This window comes from Dermacentor albipictus, chromosome 5 (assembly GCF_038994185.2).
Source record: "Dermacentor albipictus isolate Rhodes 1998 colony chromosome 5, USDA_Dalb.pri_finalv2, whole genome shotgun sequence".
NCBI classification, from domain to species: Eukaryota; Metazoa; Arthropoda; class Arachnida; order Ixodida; family Ixodidae; genus Dermacentor; species Dermacentor albipictus.
Genome location: NC_091825.1, coordinates 41517391 through 41532793, shown reverse-complemented (window position 1 = coordinate 41532793; position 15403 = coordinate 41517391). Strand labels below are relative to the sequence as shown.

The 15403-nt window shown below is 46.7% G+C and overlaps 1 protein-coding gene across 1 annotated transcript; it reads right to left on the bottom strand.

The window, feature by feature from the left end:
* Positions 1-14019: 14019 nt before the first annotated feature.
* On the bottom strand, positions 14020-14508 carry LOC139060273 (histone-lysine N-methyltransferase SETMAR-like). Its single transcript, XM_070539370.1, has one exon. The coding sequence runs from the start codon at positions 14506-14508 to the stop codon at positions 14020-14022; it is 489 nt and encodes a 162-aa protein (XP_070395471.1).
* Between the last annotated feature and the right edge of the window lie 895 nt (positions 14509-15403).

Below are 15403 nucleotides of genomic sequence, written 5' to 3'. Positions count from 1 at the left end.
CTTGCGTTGGTGGTTACGCAAATTTGACGTCAGGAGATTCGAATAGAAACGTATTGGCATAGTTTTACGTTATAGGGCCCTAGGTCTCTTTTAAAGGGACTGACGACCGACTTTTTTGGCTGCCATTTTCTTTAGTGCAATGGAAAGCCTACCGGTTCCAGTGGCTAATCATAAGGTAGTAAAGAGGAAAACGCCATGAGATATTTTTTATCCGAATTTTTTTATCTGCAGTAAGGATGTTGTTCACTGGAAGTATGCTGGAAAGAGTGAAAGGTGAACGCGATAGCTATTAGCGATGACCAGTTGTTAGTCCTTTTGTGCCACTGGCCGCAGTTACGAATAATTGAATTCACTTGTGGAAATCACTATTACAATTAACTCAACTTGTGTTGCCAACTATATGCATCATCATGATACCCTGTACTAAAAAGTGCATGGGTGGCCCCAACCGCATAACAGAACTCTAAAACTTCAATTTTTGGTGCTGGTGCGTTACCAGTTAGAAATGAAAATAGTCAAACTGCACCACTGATTTGCAAAGATTTTTTAATGCACTTTTTTTTAATGCACTACACACATGCCATTTTGTGGACTTGACACTCGTTTCTTCATTTGTTTTCAATACTGCTACTGGTTAGCGTTGTTTTTAAAAGGGTATTTTTACTTCTGACCATGTCAATCACCCTTTCAGCTTGAATTCGAATATTGCTAATCTCCCTTGTATCCTCAACCTCCCGCTGCTTATTTGTTTCTTCCCTTTCTCCAGAGCAGCCATGATTAGAGTCGCGCGTTGTAACAGACGTTTGGGTCAGTTGGTAAGTCATATTTGAAATAGAACAGCGCGGATTTGACGGGGACAAGGAGGGAGACACGACACCGACGAGCGACACGGACGACAGTGCTCGTCCGTGTCGTATCTCCTTCTTTGTCCCCGTCAAATCTGCTCTGTTCTGTTTCAAATATCGCGTTGCGTGACACACCCCTAGACTTTCTGCAATCAAAATACCTTTGTCTGCAAGTACTACGTCTCCATGCTCTAGCAAGTTCAGAGGCATTATAACGTAAAACTATCCCAATCTTTTCTTTTTAATCTAGGGCCGTATAACGTAAAACTATTCCAAACTTTTCTGTTGCAATTCTGCCATCAGCCCTCCACTATTGGTCGCAAACTCTTTGGACCACCGCCACTTCACCTGTCTGTCACGCGAAGTCACAAAAACCGCGATAGCTTTCTGTCTGATATGATGTGTACACACTGATTATGCATGATTTGACCGAACAAAAGAAATATAGTAATTTCTAACTCGACCCCTTTTCGTCGGTAACCCTCGGCTATTGTTAAGAAGTTTTTGAGCTGCACCCACTTCACCTGGCTGTCACGCGACATCACAAAACCACAAAAACTCACTGCGTTAAAATGCCGTGTGCGCGTTAGAGATGCATTATTATACCGAAGAAAACTAAATTTTCTTTTGAATAGCCACAGGCTGCCCCGTTCTGACAGCAATAAAAGTTGGCTGCCCCCAATCGCTCAGGTACTGGCTACTCGCACCTGCCGGAGAGCATGGGTTTGTTGGCGTGTAATAAAGCTTTTTGCGTAGACGTGTAATGTTTTCGAGCGCTTTGTTTCGAACGCATCCTTGCTGAGGATCTGTTTTAGCGTCATTCTTAAGCTTCCGTTGCATGCCGCCACGATTTTCCACCAGCCACCGCAAGCTAGGTAAGGCTAAGCGGACCAATCGCAGACGTCGGAACCATCGTTTTCATCTGGTTGCCGATTTTTACTGCAGTGGCTGGGACCCATCGAGTCCCTCTCCACTTGAGCGTGCTCCTCGCCTCTTGTCAGCCGATTAGATAAGACAAGTCGCTTAGTGTAGGGAATGTCATTCGTTTTTCAAGCAAGCAAAAGTGACTTCTTATGAACAAGGAGATTGTTTGATTTGTCTGTTCAGACGACACCTCGGGTGACCGCCCGATGCTTGCGTCGGTGGTTACGCAAATTTGGCGTCAGGATATTGGAATAAAAACACATTGGAATAGTTTCTGTTAGAGGGCCACTAATCTCCTGACGCCTAATTTATGTAACTACCGACGCAAGCATCGGGCATTAACTTCAAGTGTTGTTTGAAAATCCCAATCAAACGCGATTCTCGTTCATAGCAGGTCACTTTTTGCTTTCAAATCGAACAGCATTGCATACATTCAGCAGATTTTCTGAAAGAATTGGCTAACAAGAGGCCAGGAGCACGCTCAAGTGGGTCGCAATTTGATGGGGCCGAGCCAGCAAAGGGAAAGTAGAAACTGGATTAAGAGGGTGGTGCCGGCATCTACGATTCGTCTGCTTCCCGTTAATTAGCTTGCGGTGTTGGTAGAAAATAGCGGCTGCGTGCAACGGAACGTTAAAGCGTCACCAGGGGCCCTATAACGTAAAACTATTCCAATATGCTTCTATTCCAATCTGCTGACGTCAAATTTGCGTAACCACCAACGCAAGCCCCGGGCGGTCACCAGCTGGGTTGTTTGAACAGACCAATCAAACGCTCTCCTCGTTCATAGGAGGTAACTTTTGTTTGCTTGAAAAACGAATAACATTCCTACACTGAGCGGCTTGTCGTATCTAATTGGCTGACAAGAAGCGAGGAGAACGCTCAAGTGGAAAGGGATTCGATGTGGCCGAGCCACTGCACTGAAAGTCGATAACCAGATGAAGAGGGTGGTGCCGGCGTCTACGATTGGTCGGCTTTTCCTTACTTAGCTTGCGGTGGCTCGTTGAAATTCGCGGTGGCATGCAACGGAAGCTCATAAATGACGCTAAAACAAAGAAGCAAAGAAGAGTTGGCAGAATGAGGGGGTAAACGTGCCGAAAGTGCTCGAAAATGTTACACGGCCACGCGAGAAGCTTTATTATACGCAAATACACCAATGCTTTCCGGCAGGTGCGAGTAGCCAGCGTCTGAGCGATCAGCGGCAGCCATGTTTTATTCCTTTCAGAATGGCGCAGCCTGCTGCTATTCCGAAGAAAACTCAGTTTTGTTCGGCATATTAATGCATCTTTATCGCGTACACGTCACTTTGACGCGGTGAGTTCTTGCGGTTTTGTGACGTCGCGTGACAGGCAGGTGAAGTGGGTGCAGCCCGAAAACATTTTACCAATAGCCGAGGGCTAATGGCGAAAAGGGGTCGAATCAGAGAAATAACTGTGTTTCTTTTTTCTGTCAATTCATGCATAATCAGTGTGTACACATCATATCAGATGGGGAGGTATTGTGGTTTTCATGACGTCGCGTGACAGGCAGTTGAAGTGGAGGTGGTCGAAAAAAGTTTTTGACCAATCGCGGAGGGCTGATAGCAGAATTGGAATAGAAAAGTTTGGAATAGTTTTACGTTATAGCGCCCCTGAACCGGTCCTCAGCAAATAAGATTTGGCAGAGCGATATCGTATACGTACCGAAAGGGCTCGATTAAGTTATACCGCCAGGCAAAAATTTTTATTATATGCCAAAAATTGATGCTTTCCGGCAGCTCCGAATGGCCAGTGTGAGCTTTCGGTGGGTAGCCATATTCTATTTCGTTCGCACGGAGCAGTCGCCGGCAGTTGCAAAAAAAAATCAATTTGCCTCAGCATGTTAATGCGTGTATGACGCGTACACCTCACTTTGACGAGGTGAGCTTTCGCGGTTTTGTGATGTCGGGTGACAGACATGGTAAGTGGGCGCAGCCAGAAAACCTTTGACCAATAGCAGAAAGCAAATGGCAAGAAAAGGCGTCGGATAACAAATAATTATTTTCATTTCGTTTGGTCTTAGCATGCATAATCAGTGCGCACACATATCAGATGGGGCGTTCTCGCGCTTTTCGTGAGAGGCGTAGTGCGGGTGGCCCGAAACCTTTTTCACCAACCGTGGAAGGATGATTTCACGACTGGAATGGAAAAGTTTGGAACAGCTTTACGTTAAAGCGTCCAAGCACCTCGGATTCTTCTGTGATGTATTTATCCCTCACACGAGCACCAAATGCCTTTGAGAGAAAAGTAACGACACCTTGGAGGTCTCATCCCCAGCAGAAACTTCACAGTACTGCGGTGTTTATAATAAGACCATATGCTTCCGCTCCTGGAAAGTGTGAGCTGGTTCTGCCGATCAAAACTTCAGATCAATCCAATATTATTCTAGCTTTGAGGCCGAAGTTGCCAACCAAGGCAACTGGCATCGTTTTCATGAATTGCTCCTTGTGTGGTCAACTCACCAAAGGCCGAAGTCGATCAAACAGCACATCAAGCCATATCGTACATATGACTGATGCGATCGACTGAGAAATGCAAAACCTGTAGGCAAGATCTTGAACCTGGAATCCCAGCCTCAGTCTCATCAAAAACAGGGCCATCTCCTCAAACTGTGTTAGGCAATGCCTTGCTTAATGTTTAACCTTGTCATTAACTAGATTAAACCCTAAAAACAGTACAAAAAATCTTGGACCCAGTGTAGTAAGAGAGCTTGATGTCATTGCCTCTTAAGGCTTTTTCGATGAAACTGTTAGAGCGCACCGCTGCCTTTGTTTTCTGAAGTTGGTCGCTTAGATTTGAAACATTTCTTTCGAGGCTGATAATGTCTCTTCGAAACAGGTAAGTCTGCAGGGGGCATCTCAAAATCAAAATAAATAATAAATAAATGAGAGCACTGGGAATGCAGATAGAATCTACGAGGAAATATTCGGTGCACGAACTTATAGAGCACATAATTGTAGGTTCGGCATCTTGCATAATATCAGTGCTCAAAGGCGGATCTGCACCAAGCTCTGCTTCAGCAAGTGCACTCATGAGTTTGGCTGCAAGAAGACATGATGTGCTTGTTTTGGTATGCTTGTACAGGAGGGTGTGGGTAAAATACCCGAAAACATACTTCCTTACAAAAGTTAGTTCCAGCTCCGAAAGTACCAGCTCCGAAAGTACCTTTGGGTGGTTGTAGCGCTGGACGGAAGCTCCGTTGCAACACCCTATGAGTTGCGACGGAGCCCAGTCAGGGTTGCAGTCGTGGAAGAGGTCTGAAGGGCAGCTACAGGATGGAAACGTAAAGCAGAACCTCATTCTAATGCCACTTACCCAATTCAAAGACGCTGAAGCAACACATGCTAGCTAGAGAATTGATATTTGCACTGACTTTAGGTCAACTCTGTGATAAGTCTATGCTTACGAGTCCACCTCTAAAAGCAGTTAAACATGTACATGACCACAATCCCATAAGTTCGCAGGCGAGAAATAAACATAGTAAAGTCACCGATGGTTCACGTACCTGATATAAAGTGCCGAGAACAGACCCTGTATTTGTCGGGATTGATGGCGAGTAGGCGCCTGTTCATGCGGGGGATCCATTTGCGTCATCGGTGTTCGGAGAGTTATCTGGTCTTGTCGCACTTGGGTGTGCTACACTGTGGACATTCTAAACAGAAAGCAATTTATCGCAGTCTTCGCTTCGGAACGATTGCTGCAACCCACGACAGCACATAACACCATTTCTTCAACTGCAAATGAGGCATGCGCGCTTCTCGCTGCGAAGCGGAAGTGCGCCAGTATGAAAGGCTACCCACGATGCATCTCGTCGTCCTAGCTCGTGCATACAGCCTATAACGCGAGCAAAGAGTAACCCTGACCACTCGCGTAGCACGAAAAGTAATAAGCATTCAGACAGACATTGTCGTGAAACAGCATCCCAGTGCTCGCAAAAAAAGAGAGCTGTTGTTTACCATGTACGTCCCACGTCGTGTTTATTTCGTACCACTTCTACAGAAATTTCGCGACATAATCGCGTACGTTGCTTTCTTTTAGGCCCGAAGGATAGTTAACGCAACCCGCAGACCCTTTGTCTAACGTCACCGAAACAACGGTAACATCTCACTTGTCGCAGCACAGCGACCACAAGTTCACATGCCCTGCGAAGGTTGAGGCGACATGTTTAACTGTAGCACATCGGTATGCGTTGGGGTCATTGCGGTGTCTCCCACAATGTACTGATACCTCCTCCTCTCACTTAATCGAACTACTGCGTCGCCAAACGATGAGATTAAGACATCGATCACGGAGCGACGCTGCCTAGTGCCAGGCCATACCGTCCAAAACATTGCGAAAGGGGGAAGTTGTCGCGCATAGTTGAAGGATGGCGCTAGTTGTTTTTCTTTCTGCAGAACCGCACGAATTGGCCGAAATGTTCTCTCTATCCCGCGTTCGCGCGTCGGTAGCGTCTGCGGGTAAACATACTCAGGCTTCTACCCTAGGCTTCATGGTGGCGCTGGTAGCACCAGCGTCAGTACTACAGCGAACATAACGGGAATGACCTACTATACGAAAAGAAAGTCCCATGATCGACTTCGAAAGGGAGCTGTTTCTACAAATTTCGGGGAAATCCAGGCGCCACTCATAGCTACTGCATGACTCAAGCAACCACAAGACGCCGGTGCGGAAAGGCAGAAGGAGAACAATTAGTCTACAACTGCACACACTGCAGGTGTAGTAGTAGTAGCAGTAGTAGTAAAAACTTCATTAAGAAAGGGAGCGGGGGAAAAGGGGTCAAAGAGCGATGGGTGGCTCCCGTAGCCCAGGGCTCCACTGGCCTTGGCCGGGCGCTGGACTTGCTCGAGGAGTGTCCTCTGCACCCCCAAGTCTGAGGTGGCGAGCTGCACCTCCCATTGCTTCGATAATGATTGTTGTTTGTTTGTGTAAGGCTGAATAGCCAACTCTCGCGACATTTTTTCACACGTCCACGCAATATGGGAAAGCATTGGTCTACCGCCACACCACGGGCCTCTAGCTAGATATTGTGTAAGGCAGAGCGCGTGAAGTTTTAGGAGGTGTAGATAAACATCGGTCTGAATTTTTCTGAGGTTTGTGGCCTCTTCCCCGTTTAAGGATTTTTGCGGGGAGGCGTATTTTTCGAAATGTTGGAACACGAGCGTTTGACACTGCAGGTGCGTTCCCTTACTAAGGCACATGCTGTAATGAAAATTCTGTGCCTTGCTTTCAAATAGATAATGGTCCCCATGCGCTGAAGCCTGGAAGCCAAATGGATCTGTTCAGTGAAGAGAATGGTTTGAACAGGCTTTTCAACGGCTATTTTGAAGAAGAAAACGACTCAAGCAGCTTCCAAGCACGAAATGACGACAGCAAAAGCTCTTCGAGCGCAAGTCAACATTCACTTTTGCAGGAAGAATTTCTGCATCCAGAAAGAGTCAGGCTTCATGGGATCATCAAAACGTACGAAGAGAACCGGGCCACACATAAAGTGTTCCAAGAAAAGAAACAAGCGAAGCATCTGTCTACTTGTGCCACGCACAGATAAAAACGGTTATAAAAGGCACTGTTTCCGTAAAGGCTTGTTTTCACTGTCTTCTGGCATAGCTCGTGACTGTATCATCCCCCGTTGTACCCCCCTCCTCCATTCTGTAGTTTCTTTTCTCTGGTATTGTTTTCATATTTTACTTATTTTTCGCGTTTTCGTTCCTTTGCCGAGCATAAGTCTATGTAACTTGCAAGGTCTAATTCGAGTAAATGAATTAAATATGAAAGAAAGACAAGTTTCGTCTGGTAACGTCTCTTCACCAGGCGTAATACGTATGTGCGCTGCTAGCGTCAGGGAATGGGCCCGCGCGGGCAACACAACAAATCTTCAGGATGTGCGAGAGCATGGCCACGCACGGCCCAGCGCAGTTCCGATAGCAAGACAAGGTGGTTACCGCTCCAGTCACTCAGGTATGTTTTTTTTGTGATTGCTTTATACTGCACCTGCAGCATTGAACGATATCATCTTCGGCGGACACCAAGTTGAGCTCAGAGGTCTAATAGTTCCTATTATTATACTTTCGTAATAGGTGTTAGGTGCTCGTCATTGGGTTTTCTTGTCCGTGCGCCCATTTAGTTACGCTAACGATGACCGTCGTCGTCATCGACAACTAGCGATGGCTTTTTCCAACTTTAGGCGACCTCGGCATCCCCAGCTTCAAAATCGCAAAAGGGCGGGGAAAACGAAAGCCATTCCACAGCCGCCACTGATAGGATTGGAGCCCGTATTAATGAAGAAATGTGCGTTTCGGAGTCGGAGGCGCTAATCACCGTGCTGTTGCACAACTAGAGTGCCGTGCGACAGCTCAAAGGTTTTGCAGTTCACGCAGACTCTGACAGCGGTGGAGCCTGCGCATGTATTTCGGAGGCCAGAACGAACAATTGCGCATTGGCAGAAGGTTACATTTTATGCATCGCATAGACAGGGAAAATTGATACAACAATGTACGAACATCCTGCCTCTAACGTGGATCAGCTGGAAGGCACGTCTGAACAATTTACAAATCATACAAGGTCACCATATTCTGTGAGCACGAGAAGATATGGATAACGTACTGAATAATGTTCCTGATCCCCTAAAGTGTGTCGACAATATCGCAACGTACATTCTGCTACAGCACACGTTTAAGATTAAAACTCTTGAAAGGCACGACATGGCCAAAAATATAGTGATACATTCTATATTACATCGATATGCTTGTTCAATGAAAAATTATGAGTGCAAAGGACACCTCTACATAAATACTTCTTCTGGTAAGAAATTAGTAAAGGGATATTTGAAAGATCTCGAGGATGAGCTAAATCACTGGTTTCGAGAGAGACGGTTTTCCTGAGGCTTCTTTTTCTACGACAGTTTTAGAATGCATCGCTAAAAACAAGATAGCCTTCAGGAGCGTTATTTCATGGTATAGCACACAGCCATCAGCATACAGGCGTAAGCTGTTACTTGAATGTCCGGCTCATGCCTAGGAAGGGAATTGGCCACACTTGAGTTAATGAAAAGTGCACCAAACAAAGGGCCATTAACGTTTACGTGGAGGAAGGAAAAAATGAGCATGCGCCATGCAGAGTCCGCGCGCTCGCACAGAAAGTGTGGAGGAAGTCATGTAGTATTTTTTTCCTGTAGCGACAATGTTGTTGACGCACAATGTCTGTTTTGTTATGACCACACACGTGAGAACAGCTCCCTACGTCTCGTATCGTTTCAAAGGCGTCGTTTTTGCTGGTTTGCGTTGGTCCCGCCGTTTTGTTCCGCTGTGTTATGTAGACCATGCTCTCTCGGCTGTCGTTATGGCCAGGTGGTACTAGAAGAAGTAAAATGCGTGAAACAAGCACGTGTGCAACGGCGCACACCACCAATCCCGCCACGGATGAAGGATGATCCGAGAACATGTGTATTTGCCCTCTTTGGTAGATTTATGCTAACCCGTCATTACAGAGAGAAACCGCTCTGCTTTAGGATATCTATGATAAACGCCTTGCAGGTCGGCGACAGATGTGCACTGTTCCTGCGTTGGACAGCGGACGACGCATTTGTGGCACGCAATACAACCGTGTGGGAGGGTGGGAAAGAAGCGGCTGCTGTGAGAAATTAAGGGGCGCACTATCTTTACCGCAGATATCTTGTCCGCGTGCCCGAGAGGCCCAGGGAAGTGAAGGTTTGCGGATGGTGCGCAAGAGTCAACAAGGCGCGACAGAAGAAATTACGCACACTTCAAACGTCTGGTCGTCGCGCGTACGCCCGGTACACGCGCTAGCCGCACACATACGCGCGTACTGTTCGATACCACGAGGCGGAAACCACACGACCTCGTTTCCGAGAAGCTTCCTTTACTGCGGGAACAATAGGAATATACCTCAGGCCGCTGTCAGTGCATCTAAGCGCGTAGCGATGTTCGCTGCTCCTCGTTTTCAGCGTGCTTAGGCTATTCGCATATTCGCTGTGCCCGGCTGCCCGAAACCTCCAAAAGGCAGAACGATTGCTCAAGCCACGACCACCATACGTCTTTGTTATCACAAACGGCACATGGGATAGTCGTAGGTCGATGGGTCACGATGTGCGTAAAAGGCTGCCGGTTCTCGCCCATATCAAGCTTTTCTGGTCATGTACGAACTAGCGCACTGAGCGGCTACGGCACGGATCTAGCGGGTTTACGATGTAACCAGTGGGTTTTTCACGAATAATTGAAAGTGCGGGTCGACTATTGAAAAAGTCAGGGGAGGGACAAGTTCTAGAGGAGAATCCACACGAGATAAATGCAGTGATCACGTTGTGAAAAGCAAGAATCTTGTTCCCATAGTGGTTGAAGATTCAGCAATGAAAGCCTATGGATACGACAAAAATTTGTACGCCATTTTCGAGACGAAAGCGCTAGCTGCGATAAAACTATGGCTGCTACCGCATTAGCCGCTACAGTGAATCTAGTCCCGAAACTCATCTTTCGATTGACTCTCTACACGTGGCGCAATACTGTTCCCAAAAGCGATTTTCGAAGCACAGTTGTGCACATTCAAGTGGCATCTTGATAAACCTATTGTCCCGCGTCATGCTCGCAGTTGTTCCATATCGTTCTCCGTGGTATTGTTTTGAATCCACATAGCACTTCGTTCTGCATTTTTCCACTAGATAAAGGCAGCACGAAACTCAAGCTTTGGTTTTAGTTTTCCATTGATGCACTTCAAATAATATATTTTCTATTTTTCCTTACTAAAAGGTGGGAATGTTTGCCCATTTCTGCAGTCATCACTTTTACAATCAGGTTTTATTCCTTGGACAACATAACAAGCATTCGCATGTCCTTGTGTTACCTTAAAGAAAGAAAAAAAAAAGAAACTATCGTTCATGTATTGTAGCATGGTCATACTCAGGCATTCAGGAGATTGTGCTGTAACCATTCTGTGGAAGTGCACGGCAATGCACATGCGTAACTGAATGGGCAAAATTTTATAAAATTTTATTTCAATATATCGGCCGAGTATCAAAAAGTTTCAACTGAATGCGCCAAGAGGGAGCCCCTTCTAACATATTCATTTAGGGCACTTCGTCGAAAAGTTGGCGGTGTGTTAAAGATGTGTTTTCGTAAAGAATTGGCGGTTATGTCATGCGAGAAGAGCAAATGATTTTGCGCAATCTCGCAGAGGGCACATTGGCTTGAAGAAGCGCCAAATTTGCACCGTAAATCGATGTATTACAGCTGGAGCATTAGTCCGTTTTCTGTTTCTTTTTGGTGGAGGAGGATCATACCCGAATTTTTTTTCGGTTGTGTTCGTTCCGTTCTCTACGACGCACTCACACGTATTATGAAAATTTTATCCTCAAAAATAGCCATCGCATTCTGTTTATGCGATCCATCTCGGATACTATGGCTTTACAGGGCAAAAAGACAAAGCCGAAGCACATAGCTTATATACGTATCATGCTTGTTCACCAACCACAGTGATCACTGTGTTGAGTGCCTCCATCAGCCTCATGCAAGAGGCTACCGTAGATATATAGTGATTTCAAGCCTACTAGATTTGAAATGCGTGAGAACGATGCCGGTGTATCACAAATATTGGATAGCACCTGCCACTTAGATGTTCCGTGGTTGCCTTAGGTTGGCCGTACACGAGAATGCGCTCTTATGTTTTACTCCCTCCGCCAAGCGATCAGATAGTGAGCAGATTTTCTATTTTATGCTGGCTTTACGGAGATGCTGGTTCTCTTCGATGAACTAAAACCGATATACGTAAAATTTTTCACAGCACATACACAGACCGCGGCTGATAATGCGCGTCACATCTTTGCGGCCCCAAGAAATGTTTCTGCGTGCTGTAGTTACCGATCCACCGAAAGCTTCCCTGACGACTTTATATGAAAGAACATTGCGTAAATTTCACGAAGTAGGATCTAAAACATCTCGAAATCGTTCTGCAGCACGCGACAGCGTTTCTTTCAAGGAACGCCGCGCCGGATCGCACAACCCAGAGAGGAGGAAAGCCTCGCCGCGCACCCTTCCCTCCACGCCCGATGAAAAGATTTATAGTTAGAAGAAATGTCCCTTCTTGCCATATGCCTCGCACAATTTGTGGCGGGCAGGACAACCCGGAAAATTTGCCCCATGATGCGCGAGCCGCAGCGGAAGCAGCCGCCGAGCCCAACCGGCGGCGCGGAGGCAGAAGAGGCGCCCGCTTACCTCCTTCCTGAAAGGCCTCATCGCTCTCGACCTCATCGCTCTCGGCGTCCGCCATCTCGGCTCGGTCGGGATGGGACGCACGCGGTCGTAGCTGGTGGCATCTGCCATCTTGTGGCTGCCGACGCTATGAAACGGCGTCAACTTGTGCGTTTCGGTGCGTTTCTCTTCCTGAGCAATTCCCATTGCTTTCTTGATGGTAAAGCCCTGACCGAGTTGGATGAAGCGGTGGCGTAGCTGATGCGTCTGCAAGCCGCAAAAGATCTGGTCTTGAACCTTGAGATCGGTAGCGATGCCAAACTTGCATGATTTATCGAGTCATTGAACATCTTCAATGAATTGAGAAAAAATGATCTGATTTTCCCTTTATTCCTTGCTTCTCTCCACCTTGCGGGTTTCCGCAGAAATACTACGTCAATCTTCAATGAATTCTGTAGTCGACTCCGCAGGACTTAGTACTCTACATTTGAAGTGCATGCGTCTGCAAAATTTATATTCTTCACGTAAGTGCTTGGCGAGCCCTTGAAACGCCGCTTCATATACGTCAATTGCCTTGGAGTCCCCTGTCCCTTCATCGGCTCCAGCATGTGTCTCTCCCTCGATGAGGTTGTAGTAGATACTGACGCCTTTCACCCCCAGCGCGTTGATAAGGAGCGCTTTCTTGTGGTCCGCTCTAGTGGTCTTGGCGGCCGCGTCGACGTATGCCTGCAGAACACGTCACCATTTGAGCCAAGCAATAGCCGGTACGCCGGGACATGACAAGAAATCCTTCTTGGGGGGAGGGGGGAGGGAATCGCCGCGTTTATGCAGAAGCAGTAGCACACAGGATCGAGGGGGGTGAACAGCCGCAAAGAAGACGCCGCAGTAGCGTTGAAGGTCAAGCAGATGACGTCGCAGTCGCGTCAAAAAGCAGGAAGTGCCGTAATGCTGCTTGAATGCTGCAGAAGTGGAAGATGCGGTGGAGAAGCAAGCTGGAAGTAAACAAGCTGGAACCCGCATGTAGGCGCGTTGTGCCTGGATTATCCTCTTCGCCAATCTTACGTTGGCGTGGCCGCCATGATCGCCACGCCGGGCCCGTTGGGCACGCTTGGACGGCGGCCTGAAGAGAGATGCAGACGCAGACGGGCATCGAGGCTGAATGAGAGTTCATTGAAAGCGCGGCGCCTTAAATAGGCTCCGCGCCGCTATCAAAGCGCCCTTTGAGGGCGAGTAAGTTTCGGTCTCAAAACCGAAACGCCGACGTAACACTAGGTATATTAAAGGAGGTACCTTAACGAACCCATATGGTGAAAATCAAAAGCAGTCCACGATGGTGTCTATCGTATACGCTGAGCGACATTGTGAAAGCTTTAGCTCGGACCTCCTATCTAAATGCATGAAAATTGAAAAATCGTTTTTCTCGGCCACCAGTGCACCAAATTTGATGAGGCTTCTTGTATTTAAAAGAGAAATTTAAGATATAGTTACCTGGAGTTGCATATTCTTTATTTAGGTGGTCACATATTTATAAAAATTTGCAAAAATGGCATAGCTTCAGAAAACGGAACTGTCTGTAAAGCAGCAATCAAAATAGATATCGCAGTTTTGTTAATTGCGTCTAAAAGCACATATAGAGTGGACAAAATTGATATATTATATGAGGTCTGTTAGAAAAATATCCGACCTTCGGCAGAAGAAAAAAAAAATCGCGTAATTGGAGCGTTGGAAACCTAATCACCCTGAAAGTAGTCTCCTTGGGACTCCACACACTTCTCACAGCGGTGCTGCCATTGTTGGAAGCATTCCGAGAAGGCCTCTTTCGGAATGGAGTTTAGCTCAGCTGTCGTTGCAGCCACAATGTGCTCTCTTGTACGAAATCACGCTCCTTTCAATGGCCTCTTGATTTTGGGAAACAGTCAGAAGTTACCGGAGCCATATCAGGAGAGTAAGGAGCCTGTTGAAATACAATTGTCTGGTTTTTCGCCAGAAAATCGGAATCAAGTGCGAGGAATGTACAGGAGCATTATAGTGATGGATGCGTCAATTTCCTGTTGACCACAACTCCGGTTTCTTGCGCCGCAGAGCATCACGTAGGCGACGGAGAACATCCCTGTAACACTCCGTGGTGATTGTTTGACCCTGTGGTGCGAACTCGTGGTGTACCACACCGCGAGAGTCAAAGAAAGCAGACAGCATCACTTTGACGTTGCTGCACACTTGGCGGGCCTTCTTTGGTCTTGGTGACGTGGAATGCGTCCACTGTGACAACTGGGATTCGGTTTCCGGGTCGTACCCGTACACCCAAGTGATTATGGTGTTCATGAGGTCGGGGTCACTGTTTGTGGAATCCAACATGTACTGTGAGACTTCAACACCAAGTTGCTTTTGCTGCACTGTGAGCAGCTTTGGCATGAATTTTGCCGCAACTCTCTTCATGGCCATATCTTGAGTCATAATGGAATGTGCAGAAAATGTCCTGATGCCCACATCTTCCGCAATTTCTCGGATAGTCACACCACGGTCGCGCATCACTACAGCGTTCACTTCGGCAATGACATGGTTATTTCGGCATGTTGATGGCAAGACCGGAGCGTGACTTGTTCTTCACCGATGTGTGGCCATCTTTCAACCGGTCGTACCACTCCTTAATCTGTGTGCTGTGCATAGCATCATAACCGAAAGCCGTCTGAATCTTCCGAATGGTTTCCACTTGGCTGTCGCCCAGTTTCTGGCAAAATTTGATGCAGTATCGCTGCTCCAGTCGGTCCACCATTCTCCGTGCAGTAAAAAACCGACGAGAGCACTGCGCACTACCTCACTCAAACGCTGCGCCCGAGCGATTGGCGCTATCGGCAGGCGGGAAAAAATTCGTGCATGCGCACGAAGATTCAAGGTCGGCTGATGCAAGCGCGCTTGTTTCATATCCATAAGGTGTATTTAAATTAAATAAGGTCACATACCTTTCTAACAGACCTCGTACGTGCCTCTCAAAAACACCATTAATTTGTGAGTAGAACTTTTACAAAACGTTTGCAAACACTATAACAAATTCACGTAACGTTTAAATCGACTTATCACATTTCTGCGCTTTGGATGCTTTCATCGACACAGTTCAGATAACTGTGATATCTATTCCAGGCGCAGAGCTGAGAATTTGTAACCTTCTTGCTTCTTTTTTTTTTCAAACTTGCAAATTTTTTGAAATTCTGTGTAAAACATCTATGATCAATTCAAAATTCTGCTTCCAGTACTCATTAGAGTTTAACATCCTCTTTCAAATGCAACAAGTTTCACTAAAATTGGCCCTGTAGTTATCTCAGAAAAGCTTTTCTGCGTTTTACATATATTTGAATAGGCGACATCGGAGTTAGGCCCGAGCTGAAGCTGCCGCAAGCGCTTCCGACGATTATCTTGACCCGTTGAC